The sequence below is a fragment of the Dipteris shenzhenensis genome, chromosome 27 (assembly GCF_047967505.1).
Source record: "Dipteris shenzhenensis isolate YYH24624 ecotype China chromosome 27, Dip_SZ_1.0, whole genome shotgun sequence".
In the NCBI taxonomy this organism is placed as follows: Eukaryota; Viridiplantae; Streptophyta; class Polypodiopsida; order Gleicheniales; family Dipteridaceae; genus Dipteris; species Dipteris shenzhenensis.
The window spans coordinates 15,521,055-15,545,020 of NC_141622.1; the positions used below are offsets into that span (position 1 = coordinate 15,521,055).

Consider the following 23,966-nt stretch of genomic DNA (forward strand, 5'->3'; position numbering starts at 1 on the left):
AAAGTTTGATCTATGCATCTATGAAATGTGTGTGTGCGTGTGTGCACGTGCGTGCGTGTGTGTGAATGCATGCGCACACGTGTGCATGTGCATGTGCATGTGCTTATGAACACATGCACACGTGTGTATGTGCATGTGTGCATGCACGCACATGCGCGCGTGTGTGTGTGTCTGTGTGCACATGCATGCATGTGTGTCTATGTGTGCACTCATGTGTGCATGTACATACACATATGTGCATATGCACGCACATGTTTGTGTATGCGCATGCATGTACATGATGCATGCATGCGTTCATGTGTATGTACATGTGTGTTCATGCATATGCACATGCGGGCCCGCACACATGCCCATGCGTGTGTGTGTGTGTGCATGTGTGTGCATGCACGCATGTGTGTGTGTGTGTTGTGAGTGAGAGAGAGAGAGAGAGAGAGAGAGAGAGAGAGAGAGAGAGAGAGAAAGAGAGAGATGCTTATATGACCACATAATTGTGTGTGCACATGCATGTATGTGCGTGTGCATGCGTGGGTGCATATGCATGTGCCTGTGCCTATGCGTGTATGTGCATGTGCAAGGGTGTTTGCACGTGTACATGCAAGCACGTGTGTGCCTGTATGTGCACATGCTTGTGCGTGCATTTTGTGTGTGTGTGTGTGTGTGTGTGTGTGTGTGTGTGTGTGTGTGTGAGTGCATGCGTGCATGCGTGGTGTGTGGGTGTGTGTAATCTCGGGGTACCTATTTGCTTCTCCACCCTTTCCTATCAATTACTTTTTCACTTGCCTGCACTCGGTCTCCAACTCGCAATCAGCCTCAAAATTTGTGTGATTAATTCGTGTTGATCTGCGCTCTCCCTCGCTATGGTTCTTTTTGCTCCCTCCTCCCTTAGCCCTCCCCCTCTCCCTCTCCCTCCCTCCCTCCCCTCTGCCTCCCCCTCTCAGGCATAGAGAGGCTTTCACAAGCCCTCCTCCTTGAGAGCCTTTCACAGGCCCTCCTACCCTCCTCTCTTCAACTAGCCTTGGACTTTATAGCACGCTGCAGAAGCTTCTAGAAGGTAGAAGCTTCCTGATGCAGAAGCTTTCTTGAAATTTCTTCATCGCAATGAGTTAACCTTACGTATCACGCAACCAAAACCTTAACATTAATTTTGTACCACTCCCTACCCCCGCGCTACACAAATTAATTAATGCCTCCAAATTCAATCTAGGGGTACCTATTCACCCCCCTAAAAAAAAAGTGTGTGTGTGTAACCATCCTATGAATAGGTACCTACGCATTCCATATAAATGCAAATTTGGGTAAGGAAGTGTTTTGAAGAAAGAACTATGCCAATTTAGGTAAGGAATTTTTACGAAGAAAAAGTTATGCTAATTTAGGTAAGGAAGAGAAAGAAAAATTAAAAGTAACAACATAACACTATCTTTATTCTAGAAGTAGGACATACTATGATGCCTATGTAAATGACTCTTACATATATGTGCCTATGCTATTTCATATATGCTAGAGTAGGTGTTGCTAAAGGTATACACACCCAAGTAAGTCAAAAAGTAAATAATTTTTTATTGAATAAAAATATAACCTAAAAACAAAAAACAAGTATCAAGATCTATGTTCTTTGGCACATGCTATAGAAAGAAAGGTGTTGCTAAAAGTATATACCGAAAGTGGACAAACAAATCCTTTATTGATAATTATGTAAATGAGTACAAAGATCTATAATTCAAACACCAAATTTACTCCAAAGATGAGACCTAGTACATACCACCATCCAACATAAAATGACAAGGGTTGGTCTTTGTTGGGAAGCCTCAAGTATCAACAGTCTTATCTACATGTGATTGATGTTAAGAGTAAGTATGGTGTAACAAAAAGGGTACAATAACTGTGGATCATGTGAGAAAAAAACAAATAAAGGGATTTTTTTTGCATATGAGAATAATTGTTTTGGACTTCAAGTTTCCATGTTTCGAGTTTCAGGCTCACTGATTTTCAGATTTGAGATCTTGGTTCACTTCATTCGAATTTCAAATTGACTTAATATCTTGGGTTTTGTTGATTCAAGTTTCAAATTCACTTGTTCTAGGTTTCAAGTTCATTTGTTCTAAGTTCGTTCGTTCTATATTCACTTGTTTGCCAAGATTGGTATTCTAGCTTTTGGGCTCATGGATTCCAAGTTTTGTTGTTTTGAGTTCTCGATACAAGGCTCAATGCTAGGGGAAAATCTAGGTTTGATAGGTGACAGCTACCACCATAGTGTAGAAAGAATTTTCTATCAATTGAGATTAAGAGTCCCAAAGAAACCATGAACTACCTACACAAAAATATCTACACCAACCAAAGACCCTTTCTATAATAGAAAAGCCTTACTCTATGTTGCCAAAAAAAAAGGTATGCCAGTATAAATATAGAGAGATACTATTCCATCATAGAAGAAAAACCACTCTTAAGTGTAGAGACTAGTATGAAACTTTAAGGACGATCCATGTACAAAATTCCAAGGATTATCCATCTAGTATAGAGTGTAGTGAGTACTAAAGAAGCCAAAGCAACAACCAACTCCTAGGGCGTTCACTATCTAAAACCCCCCTATAGCACACGAATTCATTGTAAGTACCCCTTATGCATGCATAATTTCTATAATTCCACAAGAAAATAAACCCCTTCTATTGATCTTATGTGCTATCTTACATATTACTTAGTGAACTCCTGAAGGCCAGCTCCTAAAAAGGATAAAGTAGATTAAAAAGTAGATTCTTTAACTAAAATGCGAGTGGGTGAGAGAGAGAGAGAGTTGAGAATGTGTGTGTGTGTGAGAGAGAGAGAGAGAGAGAGAGAGAGAATAAGAGAGAGAGAGAATAAGAGAGAGAGAGAGAGAGAGAGAGAGAGAGAGAGAGAGAGAGAGAGCTTTGAAAGCTTTGAAATGCCATAGCTTTGAAAGCTTTGAAAGCTTTGAAGTGCCCAAACACTTCACTTTTCTTTTTCATAAAATACACCCACAGTTTTCTGCTGAAGTCATCAATAAATGTGACAAAATAGTGACAGCCTCCAATAGATGCAGCTTTTGTAGTCCACACATCAGAGTGGATTAATTCCAATGGCTTTTTACTCTCTTGAACATGCCTAGGAAAAGGTTTCCTTGCCTGTTTCCCAAATTGACAGGCTTCACAAACCTTGTGCATTTCTGCAACCTTGAATTTAGGCAATCCTGCAACAATATTTTGGGCTTGCATTGATTTAAGTCGCTGTATATTAACATGACCAATGCGTTTGTGCCAGATATCAATATCTGCAACTACACCGGTCCCATGTGCAAACATTGCTGCACTCAATTCAGGCATGTCTGCATCCAACGTAAACATCCTGCCCTTCTTCTTTCCTTTTGCTATCAAGCGACCGTTATTTTTCATATCCTCAACAAAGCATCCATGAGGATTAAATCTAACCTGCAAGCCCTGCTCAACCATTTGACCAACAGAAACCAGGTTCTTGGTGATGTTCGGGACATGAAATACATCAGACAAGTATTTCTTTTTCCCATCCTGCATAGACAAAGGAATTTTGCCAATCTGCACAATAGGATGTGCAGTATCATCACCAGTCTCCACAAATCCTGGTTTTTCCATTTTTCTTGCATCCTGCATCCATTCAGCGTGACCTGTCATGTGGTTTGACGCACCCAAGTCAACATACCACACATCATTGCTTTCTTCTGCACTTGTTACAGAATTTGTCATATGCTGCACCATAAACAAATGCTCATTTCTGTCATCACCCTGTCTACTAGAGGATGCATAATTGCCTTGCTGCAATTTTCCATTCATAATGTCATTTTGCTTTTTATAGCAGTCCTTAGCCATATGACCCATTTTGCCACAATAGTAGCATTCAATATTGCTGTTTGCATTTTGGCCTCTTTGGGGCTCCTTGCCTCTAGAGTTACCACGTCCTCCTGCATAGGACTGGTTTTCTTGCGTTTGCTGCATATTCTAATTTCTACCACGGCCTGCAGATCGGCCTCCTCTACCTCTGCCTCTACCTTTGCCAGCATTTGAGTAGAAGACAGTTTCTTTTGAAGTTCCTGCTGAAGAAGATGCACCACCATTTCTCTGCTCTTCAGAAATTAGAAGAGCAATCAGCTCCTCAAAATCAGGAAATTTTTCACGGATGGCAATGGATGTCCGGAACTGTGCATAATCCTTTCCTAGACCATTCAAGGTCACAGAAACCAAATCATCATCATCCACTGGTGACCCAATGGAAGCAAGTGCATCTGCAATTTTCTTCACTTTCATGTGGTAGTCATTTATGCTCAAATTTTCTCTCTGCACATTGTGCAACTCCTGTTTGAGTTGCATTTTCCTGGCTTGCGTATTTGTGCTGTACATTTTTGCCAAAGTATCCCATGCCTCCTTTGGCGTACTTGCATCCTGAATATGCACAATCATGGAGTCCGAAATACTGATAGACAGCCAGTACATAACTTTCCTGGCTCTCTCATGCCATCCTTTGAATGCCTCCATTTCCTGTTGACTGGGAACATTAGGAAGAACAGGTTCTTCTTCATTTCCTATAATGAATTCCCAATAGCCTTTTCCCATCAAGAAATTCGTCATTCTAAACTTCCATGCCTGGAAGTTGTTCTTGTCAAGCTTTTCAGTGACAATCTGTGAAAGAGAATCAGATGCCATTACAGAACACTGCAAAATATTCTGTCACTGCAAAAAACACAGCTTTTGCCTCACACGGGCAGATCTGCAAAACTAACGAAAGTGGTATTTCACCACACAGTCACTTCCTAGTGACGATTTTGCATCAACAGGCAACAGGCATGAATCTGCAACTCCCAATATCTCTGCACACAGGCATACGATGCAATTTCTGCGGCACCTTTCCACCGACTAGCCGCGCAGTGGTCGCACAGCAAAAAACAGGGCCTTTTTCTGAGTGCCTGCGAAGAACTTCCGTCTCCAAAACTGGCCCTGAAATGACCTCGAATCAAAAAAATAACGTTACTCAGGGCTTCGCCCTATCCCGCAACATATATTGCGCTCTCGTCACACCGCGAAGGGCGTCTCAATCTGAAATAGTGCACTCCTGCACTTCTGGCTGTGCTACCTGTAGAGATTTGCTCCCAAACTCGAAATAGGAAAGCAACACTGGTCCTCTTACCAGGACACCACAAACTTGGCTTGCTTTCTTGAGCTCCTTACCACGAACAAGGCTCTGATACCATGTGAAGATTGTGGGAGAGAGGGAAGGAGTCTCACTTGCGGCTTTCTCACATGCATAATTTCTATAACTCCATAAGAAAATAAACCCCTTCTATTGATCTTATGTGCTATCTTACATATTACTTAGTGAACTCCTGAACGCCAACTCCTAAAAAGGATATAGTAGATTAAAAAGTAGATTCTTTAACTAAAATGCGAGTGAGTGAGAGAGAGAGAGAGTTGAGAATGTGAGAGAGAGAGAGAGAGAGAGAGAGAGAGAGAGAGAATAAGAGAGAGAGAGAGAGAGAGAGAGAGAGAGAGATTTTATGGAATCACCATGTTTGAGCTTGATTTATGCAAATTATTATAGTGATAACATGTTAAAAGTCTTTCACATAGATCATATAGTTAACTAAAGTATGATAATGTATGTAGCTTGTAGAATATCAAGTTATAGCCAATTCAATGCACTCATGTTAAAAGAAAAATACCAGTTAGATATATTAGTTTTTTAGAGGCTAGCTTGTAAGTGGGTGACTAGTGAAGTATATCAATGCACTCCCATTAGCAGGTCAAGATTACATCACTTAAATAGGTTTGCAAAGAGTGGATTTAATAGAAATAATGCGTTAATTTTCTAGCATTGTTCATGCCTTTTCCCATCTCCATAAAACATTCTTCTTACATTCAACCTCACAATGCTTAGCTAAAATAGTACTCATATGTCCATAAATTTTAAGAAATATTAACATTTCCTCTAGTCAACTCATTAGCTATTGCATGCTATCTTGATATTTATATTTTTAGAAGGTTCTAATCAATATCCTTATATCTTAAATAACCATACTCAAGCATCAAAATATTCACTCTAGAATGAGAAGAAACACAAGACTTACATTCATACACAATCTTTCTTAATAATAGTATAACTTACATGTGAAGTTCTCAAATGAGTATCTTGTTGCAATCATCGTGGCTACTAGTAGTGAGTGTCTCTAAGCTTACTAGGCTTTCAATGACTATATTATATTAAACCCAGTATAGCATAAGATAGGGATATAATATCATAAGTTATATGCATATATTATGCCTTTCTATTGAAATTCACCCCTTAATAAATAATGAGGCATCCAAATTGAAAATATAATCAAGTGGAGCATTGAAAGTCCCTCTTTTGCAATATTTAAGGTCGTTGTTTTGGAATCTTAGCTCCAATATAATAAGGGGAGTTCTCACTAACCTTTTTAACACTATTATCAATACTACAAAGTCTCAATTTGTGCTTTCACTATAGAGCATATTGGAGGATTATAGCTGTTATGTGCCATTTTATCCTATATAATTAAAACACTAGGATTGATCAGATTTATGGTGTCATACAAAGTTAAATGTTTAAAAGGAAGCTATTTAAAATTTAAAGTTATCATAAGATATCATGAGTTTTATTGAAGTGTCAATATTTAAATTCATCTTCTTCCATAGTTGATTGAGGTTCATTGTTTCACATAATGCTATTTCATGACCTAGGGGACATGTAAGCTTCTTTGATAATGTGTGCCACTATGTGTGTTTATTAGAATGGCAAGTTTCCTTTTCCCAAGAGGTGAACATGCATTGTTGTCTAATTGGTTGGTAAAGGTGCATATGATGGTGAGATTTTGAAGTGAAATGAATGCAGGTCAAGCACATCCGTGATGAGATTATGGAAGGTGACACTTAGATAGGGTAGTTGCCTCACATGATGATCACTAGTGGGTGGGTGTCAGTAGAGGAGTTCTTGATGTGAGTGATAATAAATAGGGTTGAGTTAGGTTTCAAACTTAGTAAGATCAAGGGGAGGAAGTGAGGAAAAGTGTCTAGGAAGACTTGTGACTTGAAAAAAGCCTTAGAAAGCTCACTAAGAAAGAAAATTTCCAAGAAAGGAGGATAGGCATCCCAAAAAGGGGAGGGGCCCTCCTTTTCGACATTTAGCATAGGCGTTGGGATAAGGCTCCTTTGTGTTGCACATGGGAAGTTTCACACCAATAGTTGGAAGCACATACAAGTTGCCATAATAGGCCATTGCAGATGACTAGGGGGTTGGTAATAAATGCTTATTAAAATCTTTCTTTAGTGTTTTTTGATACCAATTTTAAATGCCAAAAATTGGTTGGGATTTTAAAAGCTTTATTTTAGGAGCTAAATTTTACTCATGCATCTTTGTCTATAAATTCCACATGTAAAGCACTCTAGATAATGACATTGAACGGTCAACTTGATTTTCTCACATTAGAAAATTCACAATTTCGTCAATGGGTTGGAATAAGGATTCCTTAGGCAGCCCATGGGATTTTGAAAATGGAGAGTTTGAGTTCTTCTTGAACATTTTCTATGCATTAAAGGATTTCAGAATTGAAGCCTTACAATCTAGGAAGAAAGCAAAGTTTAATCTGTTTTGTAGGAGCAAAGGAATGACAACAAGGTAGTGAAGCAATTGGTGACATTGTGGAGTAAAGGGTTTCCCATGAATAAATAGATAAAGAGAGATCTTAATGGTTAAAAAGTGGTGGAGAATCCACTAAGGTTCTTCTTTATTAAGGTAGGTTAGTGCCACGAAGAAAATGAAAACTTAATAGATAGAAAATTCCATTGTTGTCGGAGAAAGTCACTAAATGCAAAGACCCTTCATTGGCACTTCAGATAGTGGGCGGCGAGACTAGAGAACAATAGGGAATGTGAAGAGCATGAAGCCTAGATAACTTGTAGAAGATGAAGAGAAGGGGGGTGGAGGCGGCTATTAAGATACTAACATACCAAGCAACTAAGATACTAACAAAAGATGAAGAGTAGGGGGGTGGAGGCGGCTACTAAGATACGAACAAAAGACACAAACTGAGCAACTTGGCGAGGAAGACAAAAAGAGAGGGTGTGATTACCCAGATTTCAAGGGAAAGCCTTAATTCGAGAGAGATCGCAATTATAAGCAAGGTTAGAAAAGTCTAGGGGTGACTTGGTCTATAGCTAGCTGGCCAGCACACAAGATGAGGCGGGCATTTTGACCATTGAAAGTTTGACCCAAATCCCTTTTAAGGCTCACTCTCTTTGCCAATATACTCTCACTTTGTTCAAGTCACCCTTAAATTTTTTGCAGCCTTGCACAAGCGACCGTATAGTATTCTCTCATCCCACCCCTTGAGCATTCTCTCATCGCACCCCTTCTCTTTGTTGTTGCTCTTCCTTGACCATCCATGGAAGGCCTCCTTCCCTTCGTCTACCGCGTCATCGTTCAACACCACCGGAACGACTTCTATAGCTCCGTCCCTTGTGACTCTGGCCGATTCGGCAGCCCCGCCTTCACCCCCCAGGCTCTCGTTGCCGATCCCCTCGACGCCTTCCCCCCCGTTCATCAGCGACCCAACCCTTCCTCTCCTCATTCTCCTTCTCATCCAGTGGCTGCTTCGCCTCACGTCGCGACTGTGGAATTAGCGTCCAGAGATGCCCGGGTCGGGCCTGCTGCTTGTAGCCACAGGGGCCCGCAGCCATTCCAGCTCCCTCCTCATGTGAAAGCAAAGTGATCGTGAATGGCGCAGTGGCGAGGATGTGTATGAAAGCGTTCATTTGTGTTTCAATGGATTCTCTGTGAATAGGATACTTGTAGAAGGAGCCTATAAATGGCCTCCGTGGAATTCCTGTGAATAGGATATGCGTGTGAAAAGGGTGTATAAGTGGCCAAATGCTACATACAGTCCATCTCTTGGAAACAATTCTTTGACAGAAAATTCTTTGCAACTGCATGAATTTGTGTTCTTTGCAACGGCATGAATTTGTGATAGTTAGTTCTCGCTGCTCTAAACTATTGTGAGTATTGAAATTTGGGTAATCAAATGGATGCTAATTATATGTTAGAGGGCTAACTAAGTTTATTTAGTTCTCGCTTAGGTTTTCTCTTAGTAACTTTTTTCTTTTTTAATGTTCATGTGAGGGGATAGCATGCCTTTCCTTGGATACATAACAATTTGCATTCATCATATAGCACTTTGAGAAATTGAGTTTGAAATTGAATATAGAAAATGAGATCAGATGTTGTGTTAGATAATTGGAAGGCATTTTACAAAGTTACATAGCACTTTGCATTTAAGCACATAACCATACACGTGTGTGGGGAGAGTTGGCATGCTTCCTCTCCAAAATTTATAAGATCAAGGAACGTGCTCTTCCATATAGCATGTTGCATTCAACACATAGTAATTTCCATTCATAGTATATGCATAGTACAAAGAAATTTGCATAGCACATAGAATTTGCACATGGCCCATCCATAAAAGGGTCTCTCTCCAAATCTCTGGACTATTTGAGTCTCACACTAAGGTTGCTCTTTGGAGATATGAGGCAAAAAAATAGAAAACAATTAAAGAATGACTAAAAGCATGCATTGTGATGCTTATAAAGTTAGGAAGAAAGGAAATACTACCATTAGCTCCTTTTACAACACTTTTTTTCGATGCTTGTTACTTTGTTTTTTGGCCAAGAATCATTGCATCGATATTACACCCAAAAAGTCGTAACGTCCATAATAGTGTCGATATTAGTGTTATCTGCTGGATTAGCATAGATATTAGCATCGATATTTAAGTCAAAAAAGCCTCTAGAAAAAACACAGCATTGAAAAAGCATCAATAGTGATCATTGGTAAACCTTCCAAAATTCAAATCAAATTGAAATGTTTTCACATTGAAATATATACAAGATCAATGTTGTTCTCCATTTCTTAATCAATTAAAGCGTCACTAGAATCTTCATTGTGAGATTTATGCTCATCCTCTCGATCATTTGTGGCCGAGTCTCGCACATCTTCAGCATGTAGATCAAGGTCTCCCAAATCAGTATCTGAGAAACCCTCTCAGGAGCTCAAACCATCTTCACTTTCCAAAACTCTGGTAGAAGGGGTATTGGAAGTGCTAGCTTCCAACCCATCTATTTCTTGCTCTTCCATTTCATTCTCTACTTCCACATCTTGAAATACATGTCAGTTTCTAGGTGCAACTTGAATCACAAACCACCACTGCTCGTCGATCGGGTTGAAAGACCACCTAAAACAAAAATCCATGATATGTTCATACAATCTTTGATGAAGTTGAGCAACAAATTATATCCATACAAGAAGTGCTTACTTCTCGAAGTGCGTGGGTAGCACAAATGTGTTAGTAAGGTCATCCCAGATTTTTGTTAAGTCAATGGCAAAAAATCCACTTGGATCCTTCTTGACCGTAGCTTGAGCACCTCTACAAATGACTTTGAACCTCTTGGATCCTTCCTGACCGTAACCTGAGCACCTCTACAAATGACTTTGAACCATTTCACATCAAATATAAAATACTTGGAATTTCCTAAAGTTCACTTGCAAAATATCTTATATGGTTCCAACATAATCCATTTCGCCTGCGATGAGATTTGTATCCCTTGCATAGCTCTACTCTCTTGTGACAAATTGGCCATGACTCCTTAATCAAATGTGTTGCACCTTACAACAATTTTCCCTACTTGTCGGTAACGATTACCATACACCCACATTGCATTGAACAAACGGTCCTTCTAGGTAATGGATTCTCGTTAGCTTATATAAAAAGGTTGTAGATGAATGTAAATATAGAAAAATGATTACATACCTTTAGATCATAAGCTCTTGCAAATTCCTCCTCTCTGTCTGTCACAATCTCCCCTCTTCGATTAGCAGCTTCAAGAGCATCTTCCAACAAATCAATGGTGTATTTAGTTGCCATGTTTGACAACTCTAGGGGATACTTCTTACCTCTATTGGCCCTTCGCCAAGCTTTTCTATCCTGCTCTCTTTTATCTCTTTCTTCTTCATATTGTTTGAGCCATTTCTCCATTTCTCCACAATTGTAAAGACAAAAGGTGTTCACTTTTTGTTGCAAGGTGATACTCAATTTCTTCTGCTTCCCCTTCCCTTGTCCGATCTCTCCTACAACACGTGGGTCATCGCTATCATCCCAAAGTTGAGGCATGTCTGGAATGAGTTGTACAAGAAACTTAGTAACATAAAACATTGACTCTTGCACCAACCAGCCTTCTTCCATGCTTCCCTTTGGTCTTGCCTTTTGTCTTACATAACCTTTCAACACCTTCATAAAATGCTCCAAGAAAGACATCCATTTGGCTTGCCCCTTCGTACAACATGGTGCTTGTGTCACATTGCAAGCTCTCCTCTTTAGGACTGATGTTGTCCTCCATATTCACATCCACATCTTCATCTCTTTGATTTTGTGGTGAAGGAGCATCAAAGTATGCGTTTATCATGTCATGCATTATTTCATCCTCATTTAAGGCATCTTGTTCTTCACTACTTCTATTATGTTGCTCTTCTAGCTCTCTGTCTTCCCTTAGAGTGTTTTGATATCCTTAGGTCAACATCGGCTCGTGAGGATGATTATGCAATGCGTGTGCTCTCAATATGTAAAATCATAATCAATAGTTTTTGGTAGCTCTTAAAAACATAAACCATGATGCAACCACTTGTATGCATAATTTCTTAACACTAGATATACTTTTGACTTTACATGGAGCATATACAAGAGAGGAATACTTTCACTGTATGCGATTACCAGCTTCAGCTAATGGACTATGGGGTGACCATTTTTGCATTTTTTGGTCAACAAGGTGCTTTGCTTGTTCAATTACACTTTGGTATTCAACTTATATAAAACCATACATCACATATGCCGATAAATCCTAGATGCATTCCTTCCATATTTTATATGAGGACCAGTTAGAGCATGCAAGTTACTTTGAGCCATTGATACATCTCAGACACTCTCTATAGACAACATGCAAAGATCAAAGCATGACACAATTGGACATGGAATTAGCAAAACACAATCTACAAAGGATCCAAGATTATGATTACCTAGATGGAGATTCCCTTTTTGACAATATTTCTTACTTGCTTGAAAAATGCTCTACTTCTCAATAAGTGCGCTTTGAAGTTATTAAACAGTTATAGCTTGTATTTCAATACTTAGATATTACAACAATTAAAATGATACAGTCTTCCTTCAACCAAGAACTTATTTTCAAGTTACATAGAGTTAGCACCGTAGAGGAATATTGCATCAACATGTGTAAAAGAATTACTGATGGTTATTTTTTTATGTTACATTGGATAGTAGAGTGGATAAAAAACATTATACTTTGATCGCACATAACAAGTTAACCATTTCTTCAAATAAATATTGATCCCAAACTAGAGAAAATGCATTTAGGACACTACAATACACAACACAATAATGATCACTACAAGCCAATAGTTGTCAAAAATAAAATGAAAAGAAGATTTGAAACTTGAAAAAAGGACTTAAAAATACTAACTTCTAAAGTCCAACAAAATACAAAAGTAAAATATGCGAACGAAGGTCTAAGCAACTAACATCATCCTAGAATATAAACACAAGTACATCCACACTAGGCAGAATATTGCATGAAAGAAAATTAATGAGAGTAGCAAATTACAACTACAATGTAGGAGATTGTCTTTTTGACAGTATCTCTTATACGTTAAAAATTTTCTTACACAAGCCAAGAAATATGAAATAAAGCTACTTCAAGATGTAAAGAGGATCTTATCCAACAAACTGAACTTGCACTATGAATTGTGCAAGTACACTTGAAACACAATTACTGAGCATTGTACACAACAGTGATACTATTAACCAATATTTAACAAGTATGGCTATAAACACTGCTAATGGTGGGCTATGAGGTGACTCAGTAATATTATACTGAATTGCACAAGCGCTTAATATAAACATTATTACTTGGTCCAACTTAATAGCTTGTCCATTTTTAAAGTATATCTTTGAAAATACCTACACATCTAACCTTGCATATTATGATACATTTTTCAAAATAATGGTCACAATGAACCTAATTGTGGACATAGATGCTATACAAGAATACAATAACCTCAAAAGTTTCCATAGTAATTTTAATCTAGTAATTGAAAAGCTTTCTTAACAGTACTAAGCAATAAGATAAAAACAATACCAATTACTTTTACGACATTCATCCTTGGTGACTTTAACATTGATATGCTCACAAATAGTAAAGAACAAAGAATGCTATACTCATTAATGTCTACAAATCATCTGGTACTATAAACAACTTACCGACAACTAATTACAAATGACTTCTAAATTAGATATGGACAAATGCATCGCTATCAAAACCAGTTACCAATAACATACCAATCTGTTGGTAAGATCATGATGCAATTATGCTATCTTACAAATACCATCATTTATACCTCATTTGAAATAGCACAAGAAACTTGACACTAGAAAACGTCATACTTGGAAACTTGAAGCTTGAATATGAGATAGCTAGAAAGCTAGACTTTTACATTCCTATTCCTCAATCAAGATGATTGCTAAATTGCTCGCTTGCTATTAATGCTAGATATGTGGACAATCAATCCCTTCAGGTTTGCTCGTAAGTAATTCACATCAATACTTAGCTAGACTATTTCCTTTACTTTTGAATCCTAACTTTTCTTAAACTAAGTGAAGAACTGCTTGTTTAGTAAAGGTAGCTAAGCAAAGTTCAATGACACTAGAAAAGTCTTGCTATGTTTTGGAGGAAAAAAGTCAACCTCCAATAAAAAAGCCAAAGACCTAGGTGATAAAGTCACTAATTGACAGACAAGTAAATTGCATGCAAAGTTATGTCTAACCTACTTTCTTTTAACTTGATGATGATAGGTAATGTCATCGCTATAGTCTAACCTAATTTACTAAATGCTTTAGTTCCATGTATAGTTTTCTATTTTTTGGAGAGGGGGGAGAGGTTTGGAAAAAATTAAGCAACACCATTAGGGGAGAAATGGGGTCTCAAAAGGCCCTCCTAAGGAATGGGATTAACATGGGTTAGGCCTAGTGAATTTCCCATGGTAGGGTCCAAAGGAGTCCTAACCCCCCTACCTAGATGGGTTAAGCCTATAGTTGAGCTCACCTGTTACAACACGAGGGACCACCACTTCAGAATTTGGAATTTGGAATTTAGTTTTCAATTCCCTCTTCCTCCATCCTCCCCTCCTTCCCTCCCTCCCTCTCCCTCCTCCTTCTCCCTCCTCCTCCCCCCTCCCTCCCTCCCTTCCTCCCTCCTCCTCCTCCTTCCTGCTTCTCCTCCTCCTTCTCCTCCACACCTATAGTCTATGTGTGACAATGGTACTATTTCCTAAATGTACCACTCCAAGTCCAATGCATGCCACTCCAAGTCCAAAGCATTGGTGTTATCATGAACATCCTAAGGGATTGTAAGAGTCACTCTATGAGATAGATGAAACAAAAAAAGCTTTGGAAAGATCTATCAACCAGCAAGTTCAATGGGAAGTAGAGAAGGAACAGGAGAAGAAAATAGAACAAGTGCAAAAGATATAGGAAACACTTTTGGGATTGAAGGGTAGAAAAATACAATTACAATATATAGATGCAAGGAAAGACCTTTGGTATTAAAGGGTAGGAAAAGAAAATTGCAATATATGAATGCATTGGCATCCGTTGGTGGTGCTACAGTCTAGGCTATAATGTTCATGTTTTATTGTTTGAATGAAATTTCTTACACTAGTGCTACATTGTTTTTGCTAAGCTCACTTCTTCTTCTTCAGGAACTTCATGGAAGATGTGATGAGAAGAATGGGCAACGATGATATTTATTGTTTATATACTCTAGCCAATTTATTGAAGCCAAGTATGTCATTGGGATGCTAAAAGAGCCAAGACACAAATGCCTTTGTGTGCAAGTTGCTGACAAGGTGATGGACTTCAAGGGCATTATGGATGCAAAGGGGATGCTTGGAGCTTGTGACATGGCTGGTGTAACTTGTGAAGCTTACACATCAGTTTTTAATATTTTTGAGTCTTTTCTTTTGGGAAAGAATAAGAAACCTATAATGCCATTACCCACACCTTGGTCTAGGAAACTTGCATGGCAAGGAACAAGCCGATGTGCTAGAGAAATTCTTAGAGGGTACCATTATGGAAGGGGCACAATGACTTGGAAGATTCAAAAGAAATATGGTGTGTGATCATTTAGATGAATGCTTTTAATAATGTTTACTTGGATGTTGAGAAACTACAACAAGCAATGGTCAAATTCTATGGAATAAGAGGATATGGTAAGAGGAACTTGGTGTCACAACATTGCACTTTACTTAGTTTCATTTTCTATATCCTAACTATATTTGTCATTCATTGTATAGAGTGCCATGGTAAGATCTCTTTTGCTATCAAAATGGATGGAGCTTAGTTGGTCAAAGAGCACAAGCTAGAGAGTGTGAGAATCTTTATTATGAGCAAAGGCCTTTGTTCAAGGGGATGAGGAAGTTGAGAAATATTTCTTAGTTCAATTTGAGAAAGACATATGGTGGCTTGCAATATATGAGACTCCAAAAGAGTGCCATGAGACATTAAAGTGGGCTCTAGAGAGAACAAGAATCCCATGAATTATTCAAAGACAAGAGGGAGGGCAAACTAGTGGTGGATGGGGATGGAACACTTTGAGTTGAATGAAATCTTGCTTGTGATTTGAAGACACTCAAGTGGTTGTATGGTTGGGATATAGGGGCAAATGCAACATTCACATGCCTTTACTACATGTGTTCTCCAATGAAAGCAAAGGGCAAGATTACAATGGGAGACTGGCTCTCTCTCTTGTAATCAAAAGTAATCCCCCAATAACAACAAGAAGGATCTGAAGTGGGATCCCATATTGCCGATCTCTCTAGAGAGAGTACACATATGTCCTTTACATGCAAAACTGTGTATACTTGATAAGATATTATATTTGCATCTTATTTATGCTTGGAATCTAATTTCACAAGAAGTATTTGCATGTTGCATTGTAGAAACTAAGGAGTTTCTTTCAAAAATGGGATTTGATGGAGGACATGTGAAACTTAAGGTGGACAAGAAAATGTCCAAGACAACACAAAATCTTCCTTCCCAAGTGGCCATGGGTGGAGCAAAGGAAAGGAGATTCCTATCCAATCACAATGTTGAGAAAGAAAAAAAAAACTCAATGTAGCTTGGGTTGGGAATATTGGAAAGCTTGGCGGGTCAACCGCATACGAAGGGATTAGAGGATCATGGAGAGACAAGGGAGAAAGGAGAGTTTGCTGTAGGAGGAGGAGGTATGAGGAGTATACAATATTCTTAAAAGAAGGTGTATACAGTACTCGTAGGACCTATGGAGCTATAGCTTGGGAAGTGTTGGATAGAAGAGAGGGGTCAGTGAAAATCTTGAGCTCGGAGGAGAAGATAGCATGAGAACACAAGGCAAGGAAAGGAGGGAAGAGGAAGGCCTTGTAGGAAGGAGGACCTATCCTTCCCTATGCAGTTCTTTAGTTAAAAGGGAATCCAAGGGATGATTCAAAGGTACACACATACACCACCCTACTACTTAATGGCTTTTTGGCCCCATGCTATTAGGGAGTACACACTAGTGAACAGGAAACTTAATGGCCTCTTGGCCTGATGCTATTACCCCTAGGCAAATCCAATCTTCCACATAGGATCTCCTAGGTCCTTTGGTATGATCTTAGTCCTTACATTTGAAGAGAGACAAAGCAATCCTTCTTACCAAAAATTTAATGTGTTTTGGAGTCATGTATGACTCATGGAATACCGAGGGGAAGGAGTACTTATGACTCAATCTCCAGCATGTAGGCATGTATATAGTCAACCAATAGGGAGGCATGCCCCAAAAAAAGTAAAGGACTTAATCAAGAATTACTTTATGGGAAAAGAAAATCAATAATGTCAAACATTTATTCCTATATTGGATGTGCCTCACTTGAAAGTGTTTGGATGTATTGCATATGTACACATTCCAGATGAGCTGAGAATAAAGATGGAGCCCAATGCAAAGAAGTGTTTTTATTGGCTACTCACTTGAGCAAAAGGGTACCGTTGTTATAACCATGTCACACATGCTTTGGGGGATGTTGTTTTTTATGAGATGAGTAGTTGGTATGCACCTACAAAGAGTGTTATGGTAAATGATGAAAATGGAGGACACATTGTCCGAAACAAGAAGAGGGAATCATGTACTGAGGAGACCTGGAGAGTCCTCCAACAGTGGGTCCAATGCCAGCCCGTGGTCACGGAGATTATGAGGACATGCATTATAATACTCCAAATGCATCAATTGGAAGTGTTGAAAACGTTCAACAAACAAGCGACAATGTCACTTTGTTGTTTATGCCACCTTTATGCGGGAGAGCATTCTTTTTTTGGTGTTGTATTTCTTGTCAAGCATAATTTTCAGCCAATCGTGAAGGAAGATAGATGGATCATTATGCAATGTCTTTTTCAAGGTGAAATACTTGATTTTACCTCGGTTTATGCACCTCATTGGCTAAGCTTGAGGATTACTGTGGGCATTGACACTTATGCTTGATTGCATTGTCATTCCGAAAGGGAATTATGATTTACGAAAGCATTTTCTCAAGCAAATTTATTGCTATTTCAGAGCAGCCATTGTTAGTTGAATGTCATTGCAATGATTGCATAGCTGTTTGTGGTCTTTCAATTGTCCATTCGCTATCTATTCCTTTGCAAGTACACTTGCATTTATTCTTGAGCTTGCAATCATGCTTTCTTGTCAATATATGTAGCTCACATAATCAAATAATTATGGATCACTCTTTTACATAGTATTGCTCATTACAAGGCCACTCCATAAACTTCAACAATTCATGTTGACGCTTTCAACATATCCAATAGATTTGAGCACAAGCGAGAAGTTTACGAGGTTATGCTTTCGTGTCAACTTTCAAGGAGTTTACCCTTATTTTTGGCAATCAAAGCCTTTGCTTCGTGTAATTCTACAAAGCTTAGTTCCTACTATATTGCTTTTGTCTAGTTGTGATGTGCTTTTACCTTTTGCTTTTCATTTGTTTGCATGGTTATAGCGTCTTATTATTATCGTCTCTCGACGACCGCTAAAGTTCCCTTGGTCTTCGTTGTCATTTAATTCAGTAAGGACCTTTTGCAACTCCTATAGCTACTATATACATTAGGGTACCCTTAAATGCCGTCAAAAAAACTGTCCACCAAAAATCCAAAAACCCTTTAAGTCCCCATTTTTTAAAGCTTTTTGGATAAATGTGAAAATATAACCATGCATGACTTCGACCCTTTGGACTATAGACAAGACTTACAGGCTGTTAAACAACCCGCAAGGCCTTAATTCCAGCACAAGCCTATGGTTCGCCCTTGGGGAGATCCGGGGGGGAGGGAGGTATAAGGTGTGCTTCCCTCTCTTGGAAAAGGGGGTGGTTGTATATGGAAATTTTCATGCTCTAGTTCTATTCCGATATTGAAAATACCCAGTAGTGGCTGGTAATTTACATGCTCTATCTATTGTGTGATCGTTAAATCTAAGCTTGCCTCTCCTGCAGCTCTTGCATTATTTGAGATTTGCAAATTGCAACCCATTCCTAATAAAGGATGTCCATTGAACACAGTATCTGCAATACAACTACCACAGTTATCCAACTTCAACACAGTGGACTTCTGAAAACCATGCTCACAAAGGCCTACATGAGGATCACTAAAAGTGCATCTTCTCAGTTATTATGACTGTAGAAAGGACAGAGAAGCTCTTGAAATCAAAACTTATATCAGATATCACCAGCCATAATCTTACCGCTTGGATCAAAAAGTATCACTATTTGTTACAACAAGCTGTAAATATACCATTCTGGACTAATCAGCTAGGCATTAAAGTAAAAGTTAGGAACCAACGCAAAAGAACAGTATGAAGAGTACTTTATGGAAGCAGTACCAGGGCGCTGGCAATAGCAAGATAATACGTTGGTCTTCCAACCATCTTTTCATAGAAGAAAACTAAATTGAAGCTGTGCAGATATGCGACAGAAATTTCTTACAAAATCAGCTCCAAGTTGGACAAAACCAGGCCAACATTATCAATCTCATCATCATGCCAGCAATTTCTTTGGCAAGCCTCATAAAGAGGCAGCTAGATTGAGGGGTTTATGAAGTCTGTTGGGCTACTCAATTAAGGAGTTTGGAGGTCAGCAACAAGCCTCGTATAGAGGCAAAATATTTGAGGGTTTAAGAGGCTGTTAGGCAACTAGACTGAGGAGGTCATGATTGTTAGGCACCTAGATTAGGCATTTGCAATGCTTTAGTGTAGCTTTGACACATGCAACAGAAATGCATATATGCCTTTAAAGGATTGCACAATTCTTCTGCTTCTTTTTACGCTTTTTCTGCTTTGGTGGCTGTAAGACCACTTTTATTGCAGCATCAAAGACAGCCTTCACATTCTGCAAATCAAAACAAATCAGAATCAACATGGCACCAATGAGAAAAGATGAGTTCCGAAATATGCACGGACTCATCTTCTGAAATAATCTGCTGGCAGTCTAAAGATGCAAATGCAACTAAATCAACCAGGATATCAAGACCAAAAAAAGTTGGAAACACTTGATTAAATCGCATGTGCACTTCAGAAATCTCATCTGTTCCTACCTGCTGTGTCTTCGAGCTACACTCAATGTAAGCAGCAGCCCCAATTTGCCGCCTCAATTCCTCACCCTGTTTACAGCCAACCGTCAGTCTTGCTCTCTCTCTCTCCACCCAGTGTTGCCAGGTGATTTTAAACACTGGCATCAAAATAGACCCTTATTGACCCTTAGGAAGCTTAAACTTCAAAAGATTTAACATCCATCATTCTAAAAGCACTCATATGATGAAAAAGTTGTGCTTCAATTCTAGTTCTGGCAAAAAGGCCGTGTCTGGGATCACGTTTCGAAGCGTTTCAATAGGAAACAAACATGTTTTTTTGCAACCCTGCGAGTCACACCCCTATGACTTAGCAGAGGCGGAAAAATGTACATGCAGATAGACGAGCGTGTAAGATTAGCCACGTTACAAATCGAGGACAAGGAGGACAAAGCTCATGTCGTATCTAGGAGGAAGATGACCATATCTGTCATGTTAAAGCAACAAGAGCAGTGCCATTATTGATGTCATGATAGTCAAGGTTTTTTTTTCAAAAAGAAGATAGTCAAGGTTCAAAGCAGCAGCCCAGAATATAATTACAATGGCATCCCATTCCACACCACCTGTCCCGAGGGTCATTGTAGACCCAATAGACAGACATATACTAGACTGCATGCACACCGATCCACATACCCATACAACATGAGCAACATTCATACAAAGGTCTTTAAGGGAAAAAACTCTGGCAGACCTCCAGTAGTGCAGAGCAGGGCAGACTCAGATAACGAGAATACAATGCCATACCAATCAAGGCTGTCACCCCACCAGGTCAGCGTAGGCCACTATATGCTCAGATGCCAGCTCACAAATCCACATAGACTTGCAGCATACGACTATATAAAGACCTTTGAACAAAGTTTCTGGTAGGTCCTCCACATGTGGACATATCAGGATCTCACACAAATACAAATGTTAAAATGGCATATCAAATTTAGAACCAAAATAACAAAATTTAGAACAAAAATAACAAAAATTTTGGGCCCAGTTAACTAAGTAGCGCAGCACAATTCATCATCATGCACGTCCTGAAGTGCAAGTCCATGATTTATGGAGAATGGCAAGGGCTGATGAAGTATTTTCAGACCTGCTCATCATGGTCCTATTGTTGCCCTGCGACCTTGGACATTGGCAACCTTTGTTTGTAGGTCAAAGGTGCCTGTGACCTACACAGGTCAAAATAGCCAAAATGTGCTTTTTCTTTTGGGGGGGGGGGGGGGGGGGGGGGGCGGCCAGGGAAAAGGAGGGGGAGGGGTTTGGGGAGGGGGGTGTTGAGCGGGAGCAGGGGGCCGGTGCAGGGGGGATTTGTCACCATATCCAAAAAGGCACATCAATCATTAGAGACTTGTCAATATTTCTTGGAGTTAATAGATACACAACTGAAGGTACCATGCTCTATAAGCAAAAGCCCCACCTACCTCTCCAAATGCATGCCTCTAGCATTGCACATGAAAGTTAACATGAAGGGTGAGGCCTACCAAAGATGAATAGTGTTGGTCTCTGCCATTTTTCACTTGTACATATAGGATCCGATACCTACCCAGAAGGCTAGAATATGTGACATCTTACAATATTTTTAAAATATAAACGAACACACACATGCAAGCGCATGCAATGAGAGAGAGAGAGAGAGAGAGAAGGGGAGGCAAAAGCAAAAGAGAGAGAAGGTATTTAGAAGAAGACCAAAAGAAAAACTCCTTTGTAAGCAAAGCTATGCTTCCGTGCATATCAATACCTGACCATTTAGAAGAGGATGACCAACAGAAATAAGAAGCCCAAAACTAAGAAAAACTCCTTTGTAAGTAAAGCTATGCTTCCCTTCACATCAATACCTGACCATTTGGGTTTCAAAGATTCTGGGCTCTCTCTCTCTCTCTCTCTCTCTCTCAGATAATACACCAAGATCCAACCTAGTACCTACATGCACCACGACCATTCAAAGCTAGACAAAGCTTTCAAAATTAGGCCATAGCGTCTTATCAGGGGGCGAGTACACTCACATGCTGTACTCACATGCGCAACAAACAATTTCCTTTGATATGAATCTTGAAATAGAAGTACTGGAACTGTTTTAGCATTACATGCTTCCATATATGTAAAGAAATCCCCACAATGATGTTTTGTTTCATTTCTTGGTGCCGCTCATCACGTAAAGCTTGGAATACACTTTACCCAAAAAAAAATCATCAATTGTCGTAACAGCACGGCCCCCTTACTGTTAGAAGATGTACAAAGGTAAACGAATGGACCCATGGAAGAAACTTACTTGAGCTGCGGTGATTGGAGCAGCCCCAGGGTGATCAGCAAAGAACTGTTTATCGTCACGCAGATCTGCACGCACGTGTAAAGCAAAAATCTCCTAAATTCCGACTACCATAAGTGGAAGCCTAAGGAAAACGTGGATCATCCACTACCATACGTACCCAATTTTGTCCCAACCAAAATAATTGGGACATTAGGAGCATAATGTCTCAGTTCAGGAATCCACTGTACAAAGAAGAAGTCATGAAAGAGGCAGGTTAGACCACATTAGTGCTCCATGAAGCACATCATCAGCATCCTTGTACGGAGACCTCAAGGACCACAAGAAGAGACAATTCCAAAGCACGAAATTTATCCTTGTCATGACTCAATGATTTAGAAAATCGGAGGTAAAAGATGTTCATACCTTCTTCGAAATGTTTTCGTAGCTCGCTTTGCTTATGAGTGAAAATGCTAGAAGAAAAACGTCCGCCCCCCGGTAGCTTAGAGGCCTCAATCTGTTGTAGTCTTCTTGACCTATAGCAATGATGAGAAAAAAGAAAAGATAGCTTAAAATAGGAGACTCCACAAATCCTGTAAGGAATCTGCCGAATTAAGGACAAATTTCTCAAAATGTCTGAAAGTACCTGCGGTATCCCAGAGACCAAGATTCACGGTGCTACCATCCACCACCACATTTGCACTGAAATTATCAAAAACTGTAGGTACGTAGTCCTGAAGATTCCCAGATCCATGGTCAGACGGACCTTCTCCGAGAAGAAGTAAAGAGAGTAACCTTACTCACAAGCTTATAATGATCGATGCTAAGTGATACAAGTCGAGGCAGCTTACCGTAGGGAAGGTGTTACTGGTGTACGATATTAGCATACACGTCTTCCCGACCGCCCCATCTCCAACTGTCACACACTTAATGAACCTTGACGTGCTCATGACTTGTGCTCTTGATCGACGTTTTCTAAGCTGATCTCGACTGGATCTGAGTCCTGACGTTCATATTTGGCACGACAGGCTACAGGTTTAGGCGTGTCAACAAACACCCAGACGAATTCGGCAGCTTGCAAGCAACGGCCAGCTGTGCAAAGCCCGGACTTTTGGGAATAGACAGAGCAAAAGCGGTGCGCGAACGAAGCTTGCAGATGCGGATGTGAGCGATTTGAGGGGGGACGTGGCCAAGGCTACTGCACTGGAGAGACGAAGGTGGCCCTACAAGGAGGGCCCGAGAGAGGAAAGAGTGGGAAGGGAGTGGGAGTGGCTCAAGAGAAGGTGGGCAGGAAGCAAAAACAGAGAAAGGACACAGAGTCGCAGAGCTCTGGGAGCAGAGTGGGAGAGAAAGCAGAGCAGAAGAAAGCTTGCATATGGGGTGAGAAAGATGAAATTTAGGACTGAAAGCTAAGATTGTGAAAGGAGCCCCCAAGAGGATGATGAGGAGGGGAGGAGGAGGTTGAGCATCGAGGAGCAGGGAGAGGATTAAATGAGCATTGGGAGGAGGAGGAGGAGGCCCAAGATCTTGGGGGTGCAAAAGGCCGAGCTCTCCAGATTGTGGGAGCAGAGCAGTGCAGGTTCGAGCAGTGAGCTATGGCGGAAATCAGGGTAGAGTTCAAGAATTCTCTCTAAATAAGGCCACTCCAAGACACAGAGAAGAGAACCATTGCTTGCATGCGTGTGGAAGCTCACCCCAAATCAGAGATTTTGACTGCCTTTGCCCAATTTTGGATTAACCCCTTTGAACTTTTCGTTTGTCAATCGTGCCTTATCATCATCATCTCCCACTAATCACGGCAGAACTCTCTGATATATGAGGTCTATTTTTTCCAAATTGGGAAACTCCCTGGACACCTAAAACCAAGAATAATTTTTCATGCCTAGCACAGAGATGGAGCAAGCTTTATCTAGCCTAAGGTTAACGCAGATTCATACG

At 39.9% G+C, this 23,966-nt stretch overlaps 1 protein-coding gene across 1 annotated transcript; it reads right to left on the minus strand.

The window, feature by feature from the left end:
- Window positions 1-19,098: 19,098 nt before the first annotated feature.
- LOC147883924 (rac-like GTP-binding protein 5) lies at window positions 19,099-23,742 on the minus strand. Its single transcript, XM_087398109.1, has 7 exons — window positions 22,880-23,742; window positions 22,675-22,762; window positions 22,455-22,564; window positions 22,210-22,273; window positions 22,053-22,117; window positions 19,757-19,822; window positions 19,099-19,551 (listed from the first exon to the last, which is right to left on the minus strand). Exons 1-7 carry the CDS (start codon window positions 22,976-22,978, stop codon window positions 19,453-19,455), a joined length of 591 nt encoding a protein of 196 aa, XP_087254235.1. The 5' UTR covers window positions 22,979-23,742; the 3' UTR covers window positions 19,099-19,452.
- Window positions 23,743-23,966: the final 224 nt, after the last annotated feature.